A 22,178-nucleotide genomic window follows, 5' to 3' on the forward strand; every position below is an offset into this window, starting at 1 on the left:
CCTGAAATCATCGTATTTGCAAATAACACAAATAGGGACAGGGCACGAGACTGGCATTTGGAATGATAGGATTAGACTTCAAAAATGACCTTGAAACATCAGAGAAATGAACTGAAACTCACTGCTCCCTTTTCTTGTGCAAGAAAAGTAGTAAGCATAAATACAAAATGCGGAATGGCAGAAAAGGTTAGGAATCCTCCTACAGAGGAGTCCCACTGAACTGTAAGTGGGAAAGTAACCAGTGAGGCAGGGCAGTTCATTTTACAAGAGAGGTTAGGCACTGAAAAACAAACAGTGAGAATAAAGCCAGAGAGAGCCCCTTGGGTTCTAGCATTGGTCCTGCCATGTAATAAATATCGGACTCTAAGGAAGTCTGTTCAGGTGAACCTCGGTATCCTCATCTGTCAAACAAAGGGACAGAACTACCTCTAGAATCCCTTTCTGTTTCATGGTTCTTAAGCCAGAGATATCTGGGAAGGTCAAAGAGCATTCTGAGTGTCACGAGGTGACCTAAGCTGGAAGTCCTAAGGCAGGGATGGAAGGACCTGGAGTCCTGTACTGAACCTGAACTGAAGGCTGGGAGGTGATTTCAAAACTGCCTTCCAGCACCCAAGTGACAGATAATTATAAGGAACAAACTCAGCTGTTCTCTATTTCTGGAAAGAGGAGAACAAGAAGAAAGAGAACAAAAGAAAATGGAAACAAATTGCAGTGAAGACTGTTAAATAACAGAATGAATTAGTCCCGGAAGTTATGGGTATGTCTTTTGGGAAAGTCTTCAGAAACAGTCTGTCTGTCCGAGATGATTCTGGACAGGGTCACCAGCTGTGGCTGCAAGCAGTTGGATGAGCCAGATGTCATTTCAGTGCCCTTCCTATCTCTGTGTTTCTGCAGTGGTATAATAATATCCATCAATACAGTAATACCAAAGTACTCTATTTATACATTTTGTGTATCTATTAATATGGACAACAGTTCCTTTCTATTTTACTGGTGGAGTTTTGAATACAAATGTGACTTGGCCCCTCGCCATTGCAGCTCTACCGTCAGAGCTAATTGCCTCACAGAAAACTTAAGGAGTCATTTTTCATTATGATGGAAGCAGATGGCATAGTCACGTTATTGATTTGATGATCCTTGCCTGGCTCGCTGAATAAATGGAACTCAGTGTATGGTCACTGCATCCAGACTTCTAGGGCCTTCAAGGTTCAGTTCAAATTATGTCAGACAGCAGGTTCACGGGGCAGAAATCCATTTATTCCTCTAAGCCTTCTAAATGACGATCCCAGGGACCATGCAGACTCTTCAAACCACCTCCTGGGAGTCCTGTGGACCCATTTAGCCTCCCAGCTCTTAAGGAAGAGGATAAGCTCTCTCTTAAGTTCTGCCAGTGTTTTACCTGAACTTGCTGCCCATCAGTTAGGGAGGTTGGCCCAACTTAGATGGGTTATGCTAATTTGCAAATAATTAGGTGAATTTAAGGAGGTAAGTCACTCACTTTTCAGAAGGCCGTTAACTCTTTCCCTGAAAGCCCTTAAGCCTTCTGGTCTTAAGGAGTTAATGTAATTATAATCAACATTTACCTTTTTTTAGAATTCAACATTACTACTACTGGTGCTTGTTCCTCCACTGGACCTTTCATTAAGAATAAAGACATATCAAAACTCGAAAATGCCTTTGGTAGATATGGCACCATTTTACAGGAAAAGTAGGATCTGAGACTAAATCAGCTAACAGTGTAACATAGAATTTTTATGAAAACTTGAGTGTACTCCCACCGGATTTGCTAAGGGACCACCGGCCCTTTGAAGTGGTCCCCAGAAAAATGTTTATGTGAGAAGAAGGAACTCCCAGGGCCCTTGACCCACATTTTCTTAGCATTTTGTCAGTTTGCTGATAAGGAGACACATTTTCTCAAGTTACTTAATTTCCCTTTTTGGATCTAGGGAGTTCCTTTCTGTCTGCCATTTCTGCCCTGGTGGCAGAACATATGCGGTACTGCCTTCTAGTAAGAAGTGGATTGTTATTAATTTTTTCTGGTTATATTTTGCAACCTGGCATAATAAACATGAGGGAGGGGTAAAGTCCATTCCTGCATGAGGGATCCAGAGACCCTGGCTGTAGGCCCTGCTCAGCGTTGACCTGAGACAAGTCTCTCCCAACCTCTGGCTCTTCAGGTTTCCTCTGCAAAATGTGGGATAGAACTAAGTGATCTCTAAGGCCATTTCTAAAGCTCCAAAAATTCTAAAATTCTCTGACACTCAGGATGACCCGTCTATCCTTGTTAAATGCAGGTGGTAGCCTTCTGCTAAATTCCCCTAAACCTATGTAATGCAGGACTACTTAATTCATGACCAATTAAAAGTAAAATGTTTTACTAATTGGCAGTTTTATATATAGACCATGGTGTTACCTATCAAAAGAAATACAGGGGCAGGGGGTGATTTAGCCTTTAAATTTTATTCATACCCACAAAATTCTTATTTTGTTGTTTTGTGGCTTCAAGGGCAGCTTGCTTATTCCAAACAAATCTTGATTTTTCCCCTTTGGCTTTGTAAGTTGATTTGTTGAGTTGCTTACTTTTTCCTATTTTTCTCTTTGACCACAGTAATTATTTACCAGTCAATTCTAGAAATACCTGAAAGGGGTGGCACGTGGGGAGAAGAAAAAGAAAAGAAAAATGTGTTGGCCATGCCTTCAGTGCTGGTGGTCTCATTTTTCATGTCCATAAATTCTGACTTTTTATGTGAGTTTGTTTCTAATTGTTCTATCTTGAAAGTATTTGAGTGGGTTAACTTTTAGGGTATTTCACTCACTTCTGCAGCATGTTCAATTAGCCATGTTCACTATTCTTCAAGTTTGTTGTCTTTATTTTCTTCTTTGTTTCATTTACACATTCATCAATTTCTCTCAATTGACAATAGCACAGAGATAAACTTTAACATCTCAAATGAGAGAACGATGGCCATGCTACTTCACATTGACACTGTCAGTAAAAGAAAAAGCTCGTGAGCCTGTGCTATCCCCAAAAATCCACCCCCCGCATCCCCAAAAAAAGATATGGAAAGAGCACCATGGTGTGAAATTTTCTGGTTTTAAATTTTGGCTCCATCACTTATTTACTATGTAGGCAAGTAAGCTCCATGAATTAATTTTCCTCATCTGTGAAATAAAAGTGATAATATATACCTCATAGGGCAGTGATAATTCAAAGAATAGTAATGAGCATAGAATAGATTGTGTTAATGGTGTATGTTAATGGTAACAGCTACAAGAGCAATTGATACTTTTTATTTGCCAGGTGTATCTTGTGACATTATTTGTCCTGTGTATAAGTAATATGTGGACATTTATTCCACAAGGTTCAATATTATTTTTCTGATCATAAAGGGTGGAACTGAGTTGTGCTTTTTCAAATTTAAATTAAATGATTTTGTAAAAATTACTATCCAAGAAAACAAAGTCCAAATTATAAAAACAGAATAACTTTATGATAGGTTTAGTATACATTACATTGGAAATATAATTTGCTTTATTATTTTGTGTCATCTTTCACTAATATTCTGATTTTCACTGAACCTTAAATCTGAGCAAGTAAGTTTTATAGATATTTTTTATCAAAGGTTCAGTGTTGGGCTTGATTTTAGTCCCTAAGAAATGTAGCTTGACTCCTACATGAATCATGAAAACATAAAATCCATTCTATCAAAGAGTATGGGCCTGAAGTGAAATTTTACCTAGTAAAGTTTACATTTGTGTAGTATATATCTACATATTTCCTACATATTTTTTTGGTGAAGAAGTTCTACCATTTAAGGATAATTAATTTTTTCATTAATTAAATACTTATCAAGCAACTACTAAGTACCAAGAACTTGTTAGCTACTAGGGATTCAGAGATAAACTAAGATATAACCACTGCCCTCAGAGAGCTTCCTACCTGGGAAGAAAGTTAAGAAAAGTACACAGTGACTTTGATATATGTTAGAAAGCAGTAAAGAAGTGAGCCAGCAAATTCTATAGGATTTCAAGGAGAATGAGGTCACATTTGTATGGAGGAAACTGAAAAGGCTTCATGGAAGAAGAAGTGGCATTTGAACTGGGCTTTGAGCACAGGCAGCTGAGAGGGAGAGGGCATTTCAGGAACAGGGAACAATAGTGAACGTGACAAGAACACATACACACTCATGGAATCGCAGGGAGAGATACACATGCGGAGTTACAGGCCTAACAGCAATCATAAAGACATTCTACCCAGTCATCTTCCTTACCTTACAGATGAGGAAACTGAGGGTTCAAGAGGTTAAAATAATTGCACAAGGGCCCCAAACTAGCCAGAGGTGGCCCCAAACTAGCTGTGCAGGTGGGCACTGGCAAGGACTCTGTGCCTGCTAAACCTGAAAGAAGGTTGGAGAGAGGTCAAGGAGGACCTTACAGCCCAGAGTAAATGTCTGGACTTATTTCATCAGGCAATGAAAAGTCAGCAAAAGTCTATGAGGAAAGGAGCGGTATAATTCGAACTGTGCTTTCCTTTGGCAGAAGTCCAGGTGAGAGGCAACCAGGGTCTGAGCAAAAAATGGAGGGAGTAAGAATGGCAGAAGGAAGTCTGTTCTATCTGCCTCAGGGGTAAAATCTAAAGAGCTTCGTGGTTACTTGGAGGTCAAAGTGGAGAAAGAGAGAAGAAAAAAAGCTAACTCCAAAGTGTCAAACTTGAGTCACTCTGAACTGGACTTTACAAAAGCAGTAAAGTCGGGGTAGAAGAGCTAGTCTGGGGAGCAGGGACGGTAACAGGAGAGAGGGGGAAGGAAGAGTGACTTTATACTGAAACACTCTATCAAATCCAGTGTTGGCTGGAGACCCATGCAGTTGGGAGTTATCATCTGAAAAGCCCCCTAAATGAGCAAAGAGAGCATCACCCTAAAGGGAGAGAGTGGAAAAGGAAGAGAAGTGGGCTATGGACTAATCCTCAGGGAATGCCTATCGGTACTCAGAGGGCAGAAGAAGTCGGTAACGAACAGAGGCGAGGTGCTCTACATCCATTATCTCTAAGTAAATTCTAAGTAGGCACTTGTGATAGACTGAGGTAAAGAACACCAGAGGGAGTTTCCAGAAGTTGGAGAGGCATGATGGGGAATATTCAACAAACACTACAGAGACGTGATGACAAGTGAGAACTGAGGAAAGGGCATTTTAATGACTACGTTTTGTTACTACTATGGAAAGATCTTAAAGCTTAGCAATTGTACATCAGTTTTATTTCACCTCTTTCTCATAACACTGTCTACTCTTTACTCATAAAACCACATATTTTATAATTATGGGTTTATTTGCATGATTATTTGTTCATGTTTATCTCCATGTAGGCTCTAAAATCTGTGGGGGCAGGAATTCTGTTTTGTTCACCACCATATATCCAGTGCCTGACATGTAGCAGATACTTTTAAATATTTCTTGAATGAATAAAGGTAACAAATGAAGATTCATAATAACTATATTTTGGATAGAAGATAAAATTAGTTCCTACTGTTGATTTTGTTTACTTTTAATATCAGGGTTGTTTTTTTTTATTTGACACAAAGTCGTATTATTAACAATAATCTCAGACATTTGTTCTTATCTCTGTCATTCCCTGGGCTCTCTTTCCTAATTTTGTAGTTTGTTTTGCCATGAGTGCCCACTTTTTCTTTCTTTTTATGAAGACCCATATGTTGGATGTAAACAATATTTGAATTCGCACTTAAAAGGTCACTAACATGACAGATTTTTAGAATGAAGTTTTGATACAATTCAGTAGTTTTATTTCTTATTCCAGCCACCTCAAACAAAGAGAGTGCTAAGATTAGATCAACAGGTGTGTTTCTACAAGTGTGAAGATATTGTGGCAGAGTTATGGAAGGAAAACAGAGTCCTAAAGGACAGGAAACTCCAGAAGGTTCTGGAAAATGCAAATTAGCTTTAAAAAACTGGCTTCAGATGCATGAGTACTGCACTGAGAGCCAGCAGACCTGGAGTCTGCTCCCAATTCATCTCTGAGATTGTAGAGACCCTCTGCCTCTCATTGGTGCTATGAGATTTCTCTTACTTATTTCTAAAGTGGGGCAATATGAACGATCTACATCTTCTAAACATGCTGAGAAGATTGAGAACTAGCCTTTATTAATAAAATTATTAAGAATTTTTTTTTAATTTAAGGATCCGGGACTTCCCTGGTGGTGAAGTGGTTAAGAATCCTCCTGCCAATGCAGGGGACACGGGTTCGAGCCCTGGTCCTGGAAGATCCTACATGCTGCGGAGCAACTAAGCCCGTGCGCCACAACTACTGAGCCTGCGCTCTAGAGCCCACAAGCCACAACTACTGAGCCCACGTTCCACAACTATTGAAGCCCACGTGCCTAGAGCCCGTGCTCTGCAACAAGAAAAGCCACCGCAATGAGAAGCCCCTGAACCGCAACAAAGAGTAGCCCTCACTCGCCCCAACTAGAGAAAGCCTGTGCGCAGCAACGAAGACCCAAAGCAGCCAAAAAATAAGTAAATAAAATAAATTAATTAAAAAAAAAGAAATGGACTAAAATTATTAAAAAAAATTAAGGATTGATGCTAATTATTTTTATTCACTAACAAGCAATATACATAGGAATATAGCTTCTTAACTGGTTCTGAGCAGCTGGAAAGATAAGGTACTACTTAGAAACAAGTTATTTGCTCTTCCTACCCCAAACTGGTGTGACTTAGCATAATCTGTAGTAGAACTGTACAATAGGAGTAGAGTGAAATCCATCTTAGGATTTCCTAGCCCAATCCAGTCATTTTATACATGAGAAACCACGACCCAGAGATGAAAAGACTTGGCCAAACAGTTAGCTGGTGGCAGAGCTGGATCTACATCTTGGGACTTGAGACTCCCAAGTCCATAACTCACACATACAAGCCAAAGTTCTTTTCCTGTAACTACATGGCCCAAGTTGTTATTACACAATGGAGTCATACTTTCATTAGCAGATGTGTCATGGCACGTGCACCTTTGCATTTTACCAAATTTCTGGAGTTAAATCACCAGGAAAGGTAAATATATCCTTCTTGCCCCCTTAAGTCCAATGCTTAGCAGAACCCTCCAGGTCCTTCCTCTTTGATCTGAATATAAAGCTTTTTCTGGAATATGGGCTATCCCGAGTACCCCTGTATCTTTATCCAGAGAAGCACAGTGATGAGGGAGAGTCTCACAGCCTGAAGAGCTAGATGGCCCTGAATTTGAATTCTGGTTCACTCACTCACTGGCTGTATTGGCCCTCGGACAAGTCATTTAATCTCTCTTGAGTTTCCAGATTTTTTTTTTAATCTGTCAAAGTGGGATAATAATAGCTACTTTTCAGGTTCCTTACGAGGGTTACAAGAATTAGTGTATGTAAAGAACCTGCTTCAGTGCTCAGAATTACTAGTTCTTGTTCTCCTCTTTTCATTGGACTAAACCAAAGTTCTCTTTTTGTCATTATTACCCATGACACTGTGGGTAGACTATCGTTTTTAAACATCGTACAATATTTCTAGATTTTTCAAAATAATCTGGTCATCCTGCCAAAATCTCTAAGCCTAAAGAAAAAAGTTTCAAAACCTTAGACTTTCCAGCAGTTTCTGTTTGTTTTGTTTTGTTTTTTTGCCAAACATAAGGCAAGATTAGGGCAAAATTCTACATTTAGGTGAAGCACTTAGCTCCCTTTTGGCAGTGGACATTTGGGCCACCGGATTTTTAATCCAGTGAGAAAAGTTAATCTGCTTCATATTACTAAGAGTCCATAAAGTATGAAATCCATAATCCTTCATCACAAAGTGACACAATCATGATCATTTTCAATTTATGCTTTTGAAGAGCTCTATTTACTTTGTCCACATTTCATCTTAATGTGACTCTAAAATGCTTGGGGACTTTGCTGTCCAAGGTGATTGGAGACATGCATCAGGGTTACTTGATATGCCCTGTTTTTACAGGGACATCAGTCTTCCAACCACTTTGAGGCAGAAGAGAAAGTGGCTGTGTACATATGTCAACAGCAGAAATCCCACTTTAGCCCAAGAGAGTCTGGCATTGTTGGCAGTGGTTGCTCACAGAAAATACAGGAATGAAGCAGCAGGTTTACAGGGCTGGGGAAGAGGGAACCTAATTAGCCCAGCTCCAGGAGTGCCAAAAAGCCTATTTAATATTTTTTGCTTTTACTCTTCTAAGCCACCTAGAGGGAGAATTGCTCATAAACGTCTAAATTCATTACATGGAAGAAAAAAAAAAGAAGAAGAAGGAAAAGATTACTGCGTGGGGTAATCTAAAGCATGAATCTGCAGTTTCTCTTTTGACCTCTGTTAAGATGAGAGCCATGGAAGGGACTTCACACATTTTAGACAGACATTAAAGGGCCATGTCTAATTATTACTTGCTAAATATTACTGAAATATATGCTGGTAGAAAGAGAATAACGTCCAAAGACAATGCCATATTTTGAATTAAAAAAAAAAACACCACTACTTGCTACTTAAAAGAGATGGCCAGAACTAGCCCCTGCTTCTTTCCGAATCACTTATTTGTTAGTGCTGACATTCAGGTTCTGAGAGAAAACCACCATGCCCATAGGATGCTTCCACCTTCTCCATACCCCCAAACTCGTCCTTCTCTTAAATGCTTTTATTCATAGTAATGAAGAGTGCATTATGAAAAGCATCACTCGACATTCAGGAAGCTACATTTCAAAAAAGGGCCTGATAAAAAAAAATTAGAAATTGTGCAAAGTACTGCAAGAGGACTTTTAATCTAATAATTAATGCTTATTCCTCATTGAATAGATACACTCACATTAGGAGACATAAATGGCCCAAGAGCCAAGAGAAGACTCTGGGCACCCTGTCCTTCACACAGTGGGGATGGGGTCAGGAGTCTGTCCATGAAGCTACTCCTCTACCTCCTTCTTAACTCCCCTAACCTCTAACCCTGCACCAATGCTGGAGGAGGCGCTTCAGCACGTAAGGCTCCTAGCTGTGCAATTTGAGAATCAATGAATGGATTCTAGTTCAATTGCTCATTTTATTGTTGTTCACTGAGTCTCACAGACAGAAGTGGTTGCTCAAGGTCATGTTTCCCAGGTCTCCTATCATTATCATAATCATCAAGAACATTTATGAACTGCTTTCTAAACATAGGGCACTGTGATAAGCCTAGGCACACAGATGGACTTCCTGTAAAGATATGAGATAAACCAAACTCTAGCAATGAGATAACCAATGTCAATATTTCCCTCCCGAGAGCCAATATGGTTCCCAAACTATCACTGGAAGGCATTTCCTCTCAAATATTGGATGAGACTATGTTAAGTTTTAATTGACTGGGTACACACCAAATATCTTGGTGAAAAGTGAAAAAATAAGTCATTTCATTTGAATACTGGTGTCAGCATTTGCCTTGTTTAGGGAAAACATAGATGTGAACATTAGAAAATTTCTCTCTATAGGCACTGCCTTTACTTTCCCCCAGTAAAGTCAAGAGTTTTCAAAAAATTTTATTGTTTCCCACATCTTACCATAAAAAATTTCAAACATACAGCAAAGTGGAAAGAATTTTACAATGGACTCCAGTATTCCCATCACCTAGATTCTACCATTAACATTTGCTTTACTTGCTTTATGACATATCTGTCCATCTACTCATTCTACTATCCATCCATCAATAACATTATGTCTTTGATGCATTTCAAAGTAGACTGCAGACAGAAGACAATGCTTTATTTTAAAGGAGTAGAATCAGTGACTCTTCCTCTTCCTACTCCTATAAAGTTAGCTAGAGAAATTTTATTAGTTTTTTTTAAACAAAGAACAAACTCATCCTGAATTATTCACACAGATATTCAACACAGTTCAATCTACAGTCACTGTAAAAAGTGTTGTGAATTAACTCAAGGTTTTGTCTACTTGTGTTAACCCTGGGGACATTTTCAGTACTCCTCCAAATGTTTGGCTTTGTGAAGACATGGGCTGTAGATTATAGAGAAATAAGCTCTCTGCTATAGATCATCAGGAAAAATTACCTGGAATGTTAGTAATAAGTATTTTTTGTTGTTGTTTTGCTCTGTACTCTAATAGTTTTCTAATTATTCCTTGAGTATAGAAATACAGAGATCTATATACACCAAGTCTCTCATTTATAAAGTGAGTTTTATAACACCTATGGCACAGGCTTGTCATAAGGATCAAATGTGAAAAATAGGAAAATACTTTGTAAAGAGTAAAACACTATGCACATCTAATTTAGCATTACCATTAGTAATTGCAATGCATCTGTAATAAAACACAGCTGAGGTAATGGTCCACACTGTTATTTGGCTTTTTCAAATCAGTCAAAAAGATTTCAGAGGTTAAAGGGACAGCGTATTGGCAGTTGCCTTCACTCTGCCCATCAGTACATCATCTTGTCAAGGATCTATCTAGAAGAACCTTGGTGTATATCACATAGACTTGTTTTCATTAGTAAAGTGTTTGTTTTGGAAATCATCCCAGCTTTGAAACAATACTTCCATTAGCTGGGCACAGTACCTACAATTATCCATCTTATCTGCCCAGTGCCAAGCTATTCTATTTACTGCATCCCATTTACCTTGGTTGTTCTGAAAGGAGAAAAGTGAGGCATTGGCTCAACATACGAGAAGGTTTGTTTCATTGAATAAACATCTACAAATGAACTTTGGGTAGAAACTCCTGCAACAAGATATCATCAGGTACCATAAATGACAAGTCTAAAGGTGATGGAATTCGATGGAATTCCTCTGTCCCTGTATGGGAAAAATTCCGTTACATAAATATCTTAAAATTTATAAGGTATAAAGTAGTGTAGCTTCCACTTTTGTGTCTCATTGGACACAAATCATGAAAGTGAGGAGCAAGGTCAAAGCTAACCAGGGAACTAAGGAAAGAAAAATAAGCAGGGAGCTGAGTTCATCATCAACTACTGTTGAGAACCTGTCAGATCTCTGGCACTTTATTTTATCCTTAAGGGGAACTGAAGAGAAAGATTTGAAATCACCCTGACCCTAAAAAAGCATCCATTTCACTGAGAGTCATTTAAAGAAAACAATCAGGAGAAAGAATAATCAGAAATTGTAAGCAGATGGAAAAGGATATGCACAAAGAGAGAAATAAGCGTGGTTTGTGATTTAGTTACAAGTTATACTCAACATTGGGCATGTTTACAATGTGGACAATGTGGAAGCAATGAGAAGATCTCTAAGAGGATACATAGAGTTACCTCGAATTCAAAATATACTTTTTATGCAGGAAAAGGAGAATCAGAGGAAAAGGCTGGCTGTGCTCAAGTGAAGGAGAGGGTCCCTGGGTCCATGAACCCCACCTGTCTTGTGCTGACAGCAAGAACTTATCTTCAATATTCCAGGATGGTTGCATCAAGCTTTTATCCTCCGATGCCGTAAAACATTCCAAACATGTAAGTAAGTTCCCTAATTAGATTCCATATTTATGAAACAAGCTTCTAATCATATTTATAATTTGGCATCCCATATGACACACATACTGGGAGAAAAGAAGCTGCCCAAAAGGGTCACTTTGCCCTGCTAGTGAGATTACTCATTGTAATGACAACAACAAATTGAAGTGTGTCCGTATGTACATACATGTGTTATGTTACACACAAATACACACATATATTCAACACGTATTTTTTAAGAGAAACACTTGCAAATCTGAATTTATAGCAAGGCAGATATCTAGATATTTGGGTAGAAGTTTGTATTCTAGTAAAATTTTACCATGCTGTAAATTAGAACCTTGTAAATATCTTTATTGTGCTATCTGGTAGTATTGTTTATTTCTTCTGTTCAGTCTATATGTTTTGCTTAACTGCTGATGGTGCCTCATTCATCTTACCTGACTGCCCTGGGGGAGGGGCACCTGATGATCCTCGTGGTAGACAAAGAAACACAGTCAGAACTGCCGCTCTGTTCCCAGCACATGGTTCAATGGCTATTGGTTTGGGTGCTCCCTGAAAAAGAAAACCCATTCTAAATTTGCATAGTTTACATGACACTGCTATTTTACTTTTTTCCTACTATGCTTCAGGCAGCTAAAATGTTTATTCCTAGTGGTTGAAGGCACACCATTTCTCATTTTTTAATAGTTCAATTGAATATTTTATTGTAGTAATATGTAGTTTTTTTGTAATGGTGGTCGTTTACATTTAGAAGACATTTTTCTTGGGGCATTATATATTAGCACATATTTTTGCTATTTTTGAAAAGTACTCATTGCTTTGTTCTATTTTTATCTTGTTTTTTTTTCTCTAATAGATTTTATTTTTTAAAGAAGTCTTAGGTTTACAGCAAAATTAAGAGGAAGCTACGGAGATTTTCCATAAACCCACTGCCCCCATGCATGCACAGCCTCCCCTATCATTAACATCCCCCCCCAGAGTAGCACATGTGTACAAGCTGAGGAACCAACACTGACACATCTCCACCACCCGGAATACATAGTTTACATTGGAGTTCACTCCTGGTGTTGTACATTCTATGGGCTTGTCAAATGTACAATGACATGTATTTTTCATCATGGTATCATACACAGAGCAGCTTTCTTGCCCTAAAAATCCTTTCTGTTCTGCCTATTCATCCCTCACCCCACCCCCAACCCCTGGAAACCACTGATCTTTTTACTGTCCCCATAGCTTTGCTTTTTCCAGAATGTCATATAGTTGAAATCATATAGTATTTAGCTTTTTCAGATTGACTTATTTCACTTAAATATGCATTTAATGTTCCTCCATGTCTTTTTTTATTGGAGTATAATTGCTTTACGATGTTGTGTTAGTTTCTGCTGCACAATGAAGTGAATCAGCTCTATGCATACATATATCCCTTCCCTCCCTCGGACCTCCCTCCCCCTACCCCCGTCCCACCCATCTTGGTCATCACAGAGCACCGAGCTGAGCTCCCTGTGCTATACAGCATGTTCCTACTAGCCATCTATTTTACACATGGTAATGTGTTTATGTCAAACCTAATCTCCCAATTCATCCCACCCTCCCCTTCCTCCCATGTCCCCAAGTCCGTTCTCTACGTCTGCGTTTCTATTCCTGCCCTGCAAATAGGTTCATCTGTACTGTCTTTTTACTGTCCCTGTAGTTTTGCCTTTTCCAGAACGTCATATAGTTGAAATCACATTGTACTCAGCTTTTTCAGGTTGACTTATTTCACTTAAAAATATGCATTTAATGTTCCTCCGTGTCTTTTCATTGTTTGATAGCTCATTTATTTTTAGTGCTCCATAATATTCCATTATCTGGATGTACCATAGTTTATTTATCCATTCAGCTACTGAAGGACATCTTGATTGCTTCCAAATTTTGGCAATGATGAATAAAGCTGCTATAGACATCCATGTACAAGTTTTTGTGTGGACATGAATTCTCAACTCCTTTGGGTAAATATTAAGGAGAATGATTGCTGCTGGATCATATGGTACCATGTGTCATTTTAACACTAAATCCTGGCACATTGTAGATGTGCAACAGGCCTACATTTGAATAAATGAATGCAATTTTTTAAGGATTTTTTTAGATATGGACCATTTTTAAAGTCTTTATTGAATTTGTTACAATGAAACTGTTTTGGTTTTTTGGCCACGAGGCATGTGGGATCTTAGCTCCTTGACCAGGGATGGAACCCACACACCCTGCATTGGAAGGCAAAGTCTTAACCACTGGACCGCCAGGGGAAGTCCCTGAATGCATTTTAGTATATTTGATATTTGATATGTCGTCTGTGAGCCACAAAGTTATGAAATTTCTGTTGCTTTTTCGCAACTGTTTCCTCTCACCAATGATAACAGTTTATCTCCTCAAATTATCACAATCCAAAATAATCTGTTGACGTATCTTTTAAAAATTTTTTTCCAGTTTTATTGAGCTATAATTGACATACAGCAAGGCATATCTTTAATATCATTTCAGTGAAATACATATGTAATAATCACCCACCAATGCATTTGTATAAATAATATGACTTTAGAAATAAAATAGAGTAAATGAATATATGATAATGATTGTAACGGTAATGCTAGTATGTTATTAAATACTTACTATGGATTAGGTGTTCAAAATGCTTTACATATATTAACTTATTTAAATCTTACAACAACCCTGTAAGATGAGAACATGAAAGCAAGAAGTTAAAAAAACTTGCTCAAATTCACACAACTAGGAAGTAGCAGGGCTGGGATTTATACTCAGGTAGGCTGCTTCCTGAGTCCATGTTCTTAGCAACACAATGCAGTTTATCATATTGTGAATGTACAAAAAAATCATGCACCCCCACACACAAACATAAACACATGTGCAAGCACATGTGTGTGAACATACACAATCCAGGCATACACATGTGAACAAAAACACACAGAGAATTTAGGTTTAAATACAACATCACCTTTGAAACAATAGGAACATCATTTGGCTGAGGAATGGTGGTTTTGGCTATTTCACTCAAAAAGTACAGGTGAGACACGGTTGACTTAATCAAAGTAACTTCTATACATAAAGGCAAAATTAAATGGAAGAAAAAATACCACTACTGAGAGCCTCCCATCAAGCTTCTTAGATAGCCTCAACCACCAGAGGGCAGACAACAGAAGCAAGAAAAACTATAATCCTGCAGCCTGTGGAACAAAAACCACAGTTACAGAAAGATAGAGAAGATGAAAAGGCAGAGGGCTATGTACCAGATGAAGGAACAAGAAAAAACCCCAGAAAAACAACTAAATGAAGTGGAGATAGGCAACCTTCCAGAAAAAGAATTCAGAATAATGATAGTGAAGATGATCCAGGACCTCGGAATAAGAATGGAGGCAAAGATTGAGAAGATGCAAGAAATGATTAACAAAGACCTAGAAGAATTAAAGAACAAACAAACAGAGATGACCAATACAATAACTGAAATGAAAACTACACTAGAAGGAATCAATAGCAGAATAACTGAGGCAGAAGAACGGATAAGTGACCTGGAAGACAGAATGGTGGAATTCACTGCTGCAGAACAGACTAAAGAAAAAAGAATGAAAAGAAATGAAGACAGCCTAAGAGACCTCTGGGACAACATTAAATGCAACAACATTCGCATTATAGGGGTCCCAGAAGGAGAAGAGAGAGAGAAAGGACCACAGAAAATATTTGAAGAGATTATAGTTGAAAACTTCCCTAACATGGGAAAGGAAATAGCCACCCAAGTCCAGGAAGCGCAGAGAGTCCCATACAGGATAAACCCAAGGAGAAACACGCCGAGACACATAGTAATCAAAGTGGCAAAAATTAAAGACAAAGAAAAATTATTGAAAGCAGCAAGGGAAAAACAACAAATAACATACAAGGGAACTCCCATAAGGTTAACAGCTGATTTCTCAGCAGAAACTCTGCAAGCCAGAAGGGAGTGGCATGATATACTTAAAGTGATGAAAGGGAAGAACCTACAACCAAGATTACTCTACCCGGCAAGGATCTCATTTAGATTTGATGGAGAAATCAAAAGCTTTGCAGACAAGCAAAAGCTAAGAGAATTCAGCACCACCAAACCAGCTCTACAACAAATGCTAAAGGAACTTCTCTAAGTGGGAAACACAAGAGAAGAAAAGGACCTACAAAAACAAACCCAAAACAATTAAGAAAATGGTCATAGGAACATACATATCGATAATTACCTTAAACGTGAATGGATTAAATGCCCCAACCAAAAGACATAGACTGGCTGAATGGATACAAAAACAAGACCCATATATATGCTGTCTACAAGAGACCCACTTTAGACCTAGGGACACATACAGACTGAAAGTGAGGGGATGGAAAAAGATATTCCATGCAAATGGAAATCAAAAGAAAGCTGGAGTAGCTATACTCATATCAGATAAAATAGACTTTAAAATAAAGAATGTTACAAGAGACAAGGAAGGACACTACATAATGATCAAGGGATCAATCCAAGAAGAAGATATAACAATTATAAATATATATGCACCCAACATAGGAGCACCTCAATACATAAGGCAACTGCTAACAGCTATAAAAGAGGAAATCAACAGTAACACAATAATAGTGGGGGACTTTAACACCTCACTTACACCAATGGACAGATCATCCAAAATGAAAATAAATAAGGAAACAGAAGCTTTAAATGGCACAATAGACCAGTTAGATTTAATTGATATATATAGGACATTCCATCCAAAAACAGCAGATTACACGTTCTTCTCAAGTGCGCATGGAACATTCTCCAGGATAGATCACATCTTGGGTCACAAATCAAGCCTCAGTAAATTTAAGAAAATTGAAATCATATCAAGCATCTTTTCTGACCACAACGCTATGAGATTAGAAATGAATTACAGGGAAAAAAACGTAAAAAGGACAAACACATGGAGGCTAAACAATACGTTACTAAATAACCAAGAGATCACTGAAGAAATCAAAGAGGAAATCAAAAAATACCTAGAGACAAATGACAATGAAAACACGACGACCCAAAACCTATGGGATGCAGCAAAAGCGGTTCTAAGAGGGAAGTTTATAGCTATACAAGCCTACCTAAAGAAACAAGAAAAATCTCAAGTAAACAATCTAACCTTACACCTAAAGAAACTAGAGAAAGAAGAACAAACAAAACCCAAAGTTAGCAGAAGGAAAGAAATCATAAAGATCAGAGCAGAAATAAATGAAATAGAAACAAAGAAAACAATAGCAAAGATCAATAAAACTAAAAGTTGGTTCTTTGAGAAGATAAACAAAATTGATAAGCCATTAGCCAGACTCATCAAGAAAAAGAGGGAGAGGACTCAAATCAATAAAATCAGAAATGAAAAAGGAGAAGTTACAACAGACACCGCAGAAATACAAAGCATCCTAAGAGACTACTACAAGCAACTTTATGCCAATAAAATGGACAACCTGGAAGAAATGGACAAATTCTTAGAAAGGTATAACCTTCCCAGACTGAATCAGGAAGAAACAGAAAATATGAACAGACCAATCACAAGTAATGAAATTGAAACTGTGATTAAAAATCTTCCAACAAACAAAAGTCCAGGACCAGATGGCTTCACAGGTGAATTCTATCAAACATTTAGAGAAGAGCTAACACCCATCCTTCTCAAACTCTTCCAAAAAATTGCAGAGGAAGGAACACTCCCAAACTCATTCTATGAGGCCACCATCACCCTGATACCAAAACCAGACAAAGACATTACAAAAAAAGAAAATTACAGACCAATATCACTGATGAATATGGATGCAAAAATCCTCAACAAAATACTAGCAAACAGAATCCAGCAACACATTAAAAGGATCATACACCACGATCAAGTGGGATTTATCCCAGGGATGCAAGGATTCTTCAATATACGCAAATCAATCAATGTGATACACCATATTAACAAATTGAAGAATAAAAGCCATATGATCATCTCAATAGATGCAGAAAAAGCTTTTGACAAAATTCAACACCCATTTCTGATAAAAACTCTCCAGAAAGTGGGCATAGAGGGAACCTACCTCAACATAATAAAGGCCATATATGACAAACCCACAGCAAACATCATTCTCAATGGTGAAAAACTGAAAGCATTTCCTCTAAGATCAGGAACGAGACAAGGATGTCCACTCTCACCACTATTATTCAACATAGTTCTGGAAGTCCTAGCCACGGCAATCAGAGAAGAAAAAGAAATAAAAGGAATACAAATTGGAAAAGAAGAAGTAAAACTGTCACTGTTTGCGGATGACATGATACTATACATAGAGAATCCTAAAACTGCCACCAGAAAACTGCTAGAGCTAATTAATGAATATGGTAAAGTTGCAGGATACAAAATTAATGCACAGAAATCTCTTGCATTCCTATACACTAATGATGAAAAATCTGAAAGAGAAATTATGGAAACACTCCCATTTACCATTGCAACAAAAAGAATAAAATACCTAGGAATAAACCTACCTAGGGAGACGAAAGACCTGTATGCAGAAAACTATAAGACACTGATGAAAGAAATTAAAGATGATACCAACAGATGGAGAGATATACCATGTTCTTGGATTGGAAGAATCAACATTGTGAAAATGAGTATACTACCCAAAGCAATCTACAGATTCAATGCAATCCCTATCAAATTACCAATGACATTTTTTACGGAGCTAGAACAAATCATCTTAAAATTTGTATGGAGACACAAAAGACCCCGAATAGCCAAAGCAGTCTTGATGCAAAAAAATGGAGCTGGAGGAATCAGACTCCCTGACTTCAGACTATACTACAAAGCTACAGTAATCAAGACAATATGGTACTGGCACAAAAACAGAAACATAGATCAATGGAACAAGATAGAAAGCCCAGAGATTAACCCACGCACCTATGGTCAACTAATCTACGACAAAGGAGGCAAAGATATACAATGGAGAAAAGACAGTCTCTTCAATAAGTGGTGCTGGGAAAACTGGACAGCTACATGTAAAAGAATGAAATTAGAATACTCCCTAACACCATACACAAAAATAAACTCAAAATGGATTAGAGACCTAAATATAAGACTGGACACTATAAAACTCTTAGAGGAAAACATAGGAAGAACACTCTTTGACATAAATCACAGCAAGATCTTTTTTGATCCACCTCCTAGAGTAATGGAAATAAAACAAAAATAAACAAGTGGGACCTAATGAAACTTCAAAGCTTTTGCACAGCAAAGGAAACCATAAACAAGACGAAAAGACAACCCTCAGAATGGGAGAAAATATTTGCAAATGAATCAACGGACAAAGGATTAATCTCCAAAATATATAAACAGCTCATTCAGCTCAATATCAAAGAAACAAACACCCCAATCCAAAAATGGGCAGAAGACCTAAATAGACATTTCTCCAAAGAAGACATACAGACGGCCACGAAGCACATGAAAAGATGCTCAACATCACTAATTATTAGAGAAATGCAAATCAAAACTACAATGAGGTATCACCTCACTCCTGTTAGAATGGGCATCATCAGAAAATCTACAAACAACAAATGCTGGAGAGGGTGTGGAGAAAAGGGAACCCTCTTGCACTGTTGGTGGGAATGTAAATTGATACAGCCACTATGGAGAACAATATGGAGGTTCCTTAAAAAACTAAAAATAGAATTACCATATGACCCAGCAATCCCACTACTGGGCATATACCCAGAGAAAACCGTAATTCAAAAAGACACATGCACCCGAATGTTCATTGCAGCACTATTTACAATAGCCAGGTCATGGAAGCAACCTAAATGCCCATCAACAGACGAATGGATAAAGAAGTTGTGGTACATATATACAATGGAATATTACTCAGCCATAAAAAGGAACGAAATTGAGTCATTTGTTGAGACGTGGATGGATCTAGAGACTGTCATACAGAGTGAAGTAAGTCAGAAAGAGAAAAACAAATATCGTATATTAATGCATGTATGCGGAACCTAGAAAAATGGTACAGATGAGCCAGTTTTCAGGGCAGAAGTTGAGACACAGATGTAGAGAATGGACATATGGACACCAAGGGGGGAAAACTGCGGTGAGGTGGGGATGGTGGTGTGCTGAATTGGGCGATTGGGATTGACATGTATACACTGGTGTGTATAAAACTGATGCCTAATAAGAACCTGCAATATAAAAAAACAAACAAAACAACTAAAAAAAAAAAATACCACTACTTTAATTATTAGAACAAATGATTTGTTTAGTCTTGTTTTTTTTTTTTACTGATATTTGAATTTTTCAGAAGGAATACAGACATATGTAGTCATCCACCTAGAATATTTTAAAATATTGCCGTTTCCAGAAAGTTTAATAAGGCATTAAAGATAAAATATGTTCCCTTTCATGTAAAACTTAGACTGAAATTTCTGGTGACAACGGTTTTATGTGGTTATAAAGGATTTCTCCTTTATAGCAGCATAAATCTCATGTTTTAAAATTATCCTCATACAGATACATTTTGGGAATTTTCAATATAAAGGTGAAAGTGGCCATGGTAGTAGAAGTAAAGGGCATAAAAATCTTCCAAGAAAATGCTGTAAGCAATGTTGCAATACTTGTATCAAGTTACAAGATCTATGGTTTTCCCCTTTAAAGCTTACATTTAATTTAACAGACTTATTTTTGAAAATGTTAAGCCAAAATCAGCATAAGTACATAGATATTCTCCAATGATGTAAATATTTAGAGAATAGGCTTGTCATATTCCAAGGCTAAAAGAAAAACACTATGAATGTTTTGAATCGTATTTCTAGGCTACTAAAATTTATCCTAATTTAATAAATGCAAAGTATATGTAAAGGTCAATTGGTTAAAATATACTAAAGGAAAATAAAATGAATTCAGGTTTAAATGATGGCGATATATTAGAAATACCCAAATCCCTTTTAATATACCTAAGAAATAATTTATCATTTCTACCATCAGGCAAGGTTTTCTTTGTCATTTTATTCGTAAGCGCTCAACAGCACTACTCAAAATATCCAAAGCCACGTTAAAATACTTGATTATAAAACTCAGAAAAGAATTTCATGATTACAACAAAACAAAACAAAACAAAACAAACAAAACAAAACCACCAGTTGAGAAACAGTGGTTCTTGGTTTACGAGATTTAGGAAAACAAGACACAATTTGAGAGTACATCAGTTGATGAATAGCTAACATTTATTAAGTGCTTACAATATGCCTTGTGCATATTGTGTGTTGTCAGGCTACCTTTCCTGATGCTTTTAACACTAGAAGAAAAGGTTTTAAACATCAAATGCTGACATGAAAAGCACCAATTGAGAGAAAAATTAGTGAAAAATAACTGTAAGTTTCAAGTAGAAAATGGCTTAATTATTTAATACTTTAAACTGAAGAGAGTCAGCAACGGATAGAGTATAGTAAGATATGTTGACCATGGGAAAGGAATTATGTTTGCATAAAAGCCACTTCTGTAAAATCTTCTTTAATATAATTCTCTCACTCTTAATTCTACTGCTATTGCACAGAAAACATTCAAAAATTTCATTATATTGATAAGCTCTATGAAAGGAGATTATAATCCTATTCTGAAATCAAATTGGCTTACAACTTTGTCTATTTTTAGCTATAAAATTTTCATAAAAGGATATTAGCAAAAATATGAATTATTCATTATGATAAAAATATTAGTGACTAGCACAGCTCTTTGACACTGCTGGCAGAAATTCATATAATTTAAAAAATTATTTCCAAAGACTGTGGCAAATATCACTTTCAATAAAGTATTTTAAATAAAAAAGAAAAACACTTTATAGCACTTGAATTTTGCAAGAGAAAATAGCAAAACCCCATGAATGATATTTCTGATACCTTGAGGTTTGTCAGTTGTTTAGCAATAAATACGTAACCATGAATCAAAATCATTTCACAATGACATAACATGTTCACTGAACTGTGCAATTTATCATGTATTTTCCATGGCTGCCTTCGAAAGAGATAAGGCATGGGTTTGTTTGCCCACAGCACTCAGCAAATGTGATTCACTTTTAGGCATTTTCGTATTTGTTGTACCGAAAGAAGCTGGCGTTAGACCGTGCCAGAAAATATCACTGACAGTTATGTAATTAGCAGTCCTTGTTTATTAAGCAAACGGAGCTTTTACAAAAGACTTGTTTTGTTCACACTAGTGTTTTTCAAACTATTGTACTCATATCTTCAAGTTCTTGTTTTTTTGGAGCAACAATTCTATGTTAAACTCTTTTCATTTTTCAGCTATTAAAGACAAGCAAATTACCAGAGAAGCTCCTGGAATCATAAGGATTTTCAAGATTACAGTTCTTAAAACTCATAATAACATGTCCTAAAAAAGGAAGGCCACCATCTGAACCTGGGATCCAGCCTGGGAAACTGCTGCTATAAGAATCACTGGATGTTTAGAAGATACCAACAGGCAAAGCTGGCTACTTGCTCCTTCCTCCAGTGGCCTTCTCAAAGAGTGAGTGAAGGAGTGGGTGGGTGACACTGGAAACTAACCCCAGCAGCTAAGGATTTAAGAGAATTATCTGATGTCCTTGGACTAGTCATTGCAATTTAAGTAGGGTTTTAGTTCAATGCTCTAGAACTCCAAACATTAGAAGGATGGTA

The 22,178-nt window shown here is 37.3% G+C and overlaps 1 protein-coding gene across 1 annotated transcript in view; it reads right to left on the reverse strand.

The window, feature by feature from the left end:
- Positions 1-22,178, reverse strand: part of ATRNL1 (attractin like 1) — a 688,151-nt gene that overhangs the window by 96,739 nt on the left and 569,234 nt on the right. Inside the window, exon 28 of the mRNA XM_036829651.1 lies at positions 11,911-12,025. Within this exon, the coding sequence (XP_036685546.1) occupies positions 11,911-12,025 (115 nt within the window). The remainder of the gene's footprint in view (positions 1-11,910; positions 12,026-22,178) is intronic.

Source organism: Balaenoptera musculus, chromosome 16 (assembly GCF_009873245.2).
Source record: "Balaenoptera musculus isolate JJ_BM4_2016_0621 chromosome 16, mBalMus1.pri.v3, whole genome shotgun sequence".
NCBI lineage: Eukaryota > Metazoa > Chordata > Mammalia > Artiodactyla > Balaenopteridae > Balaenoptera > Balaenoptera musculus.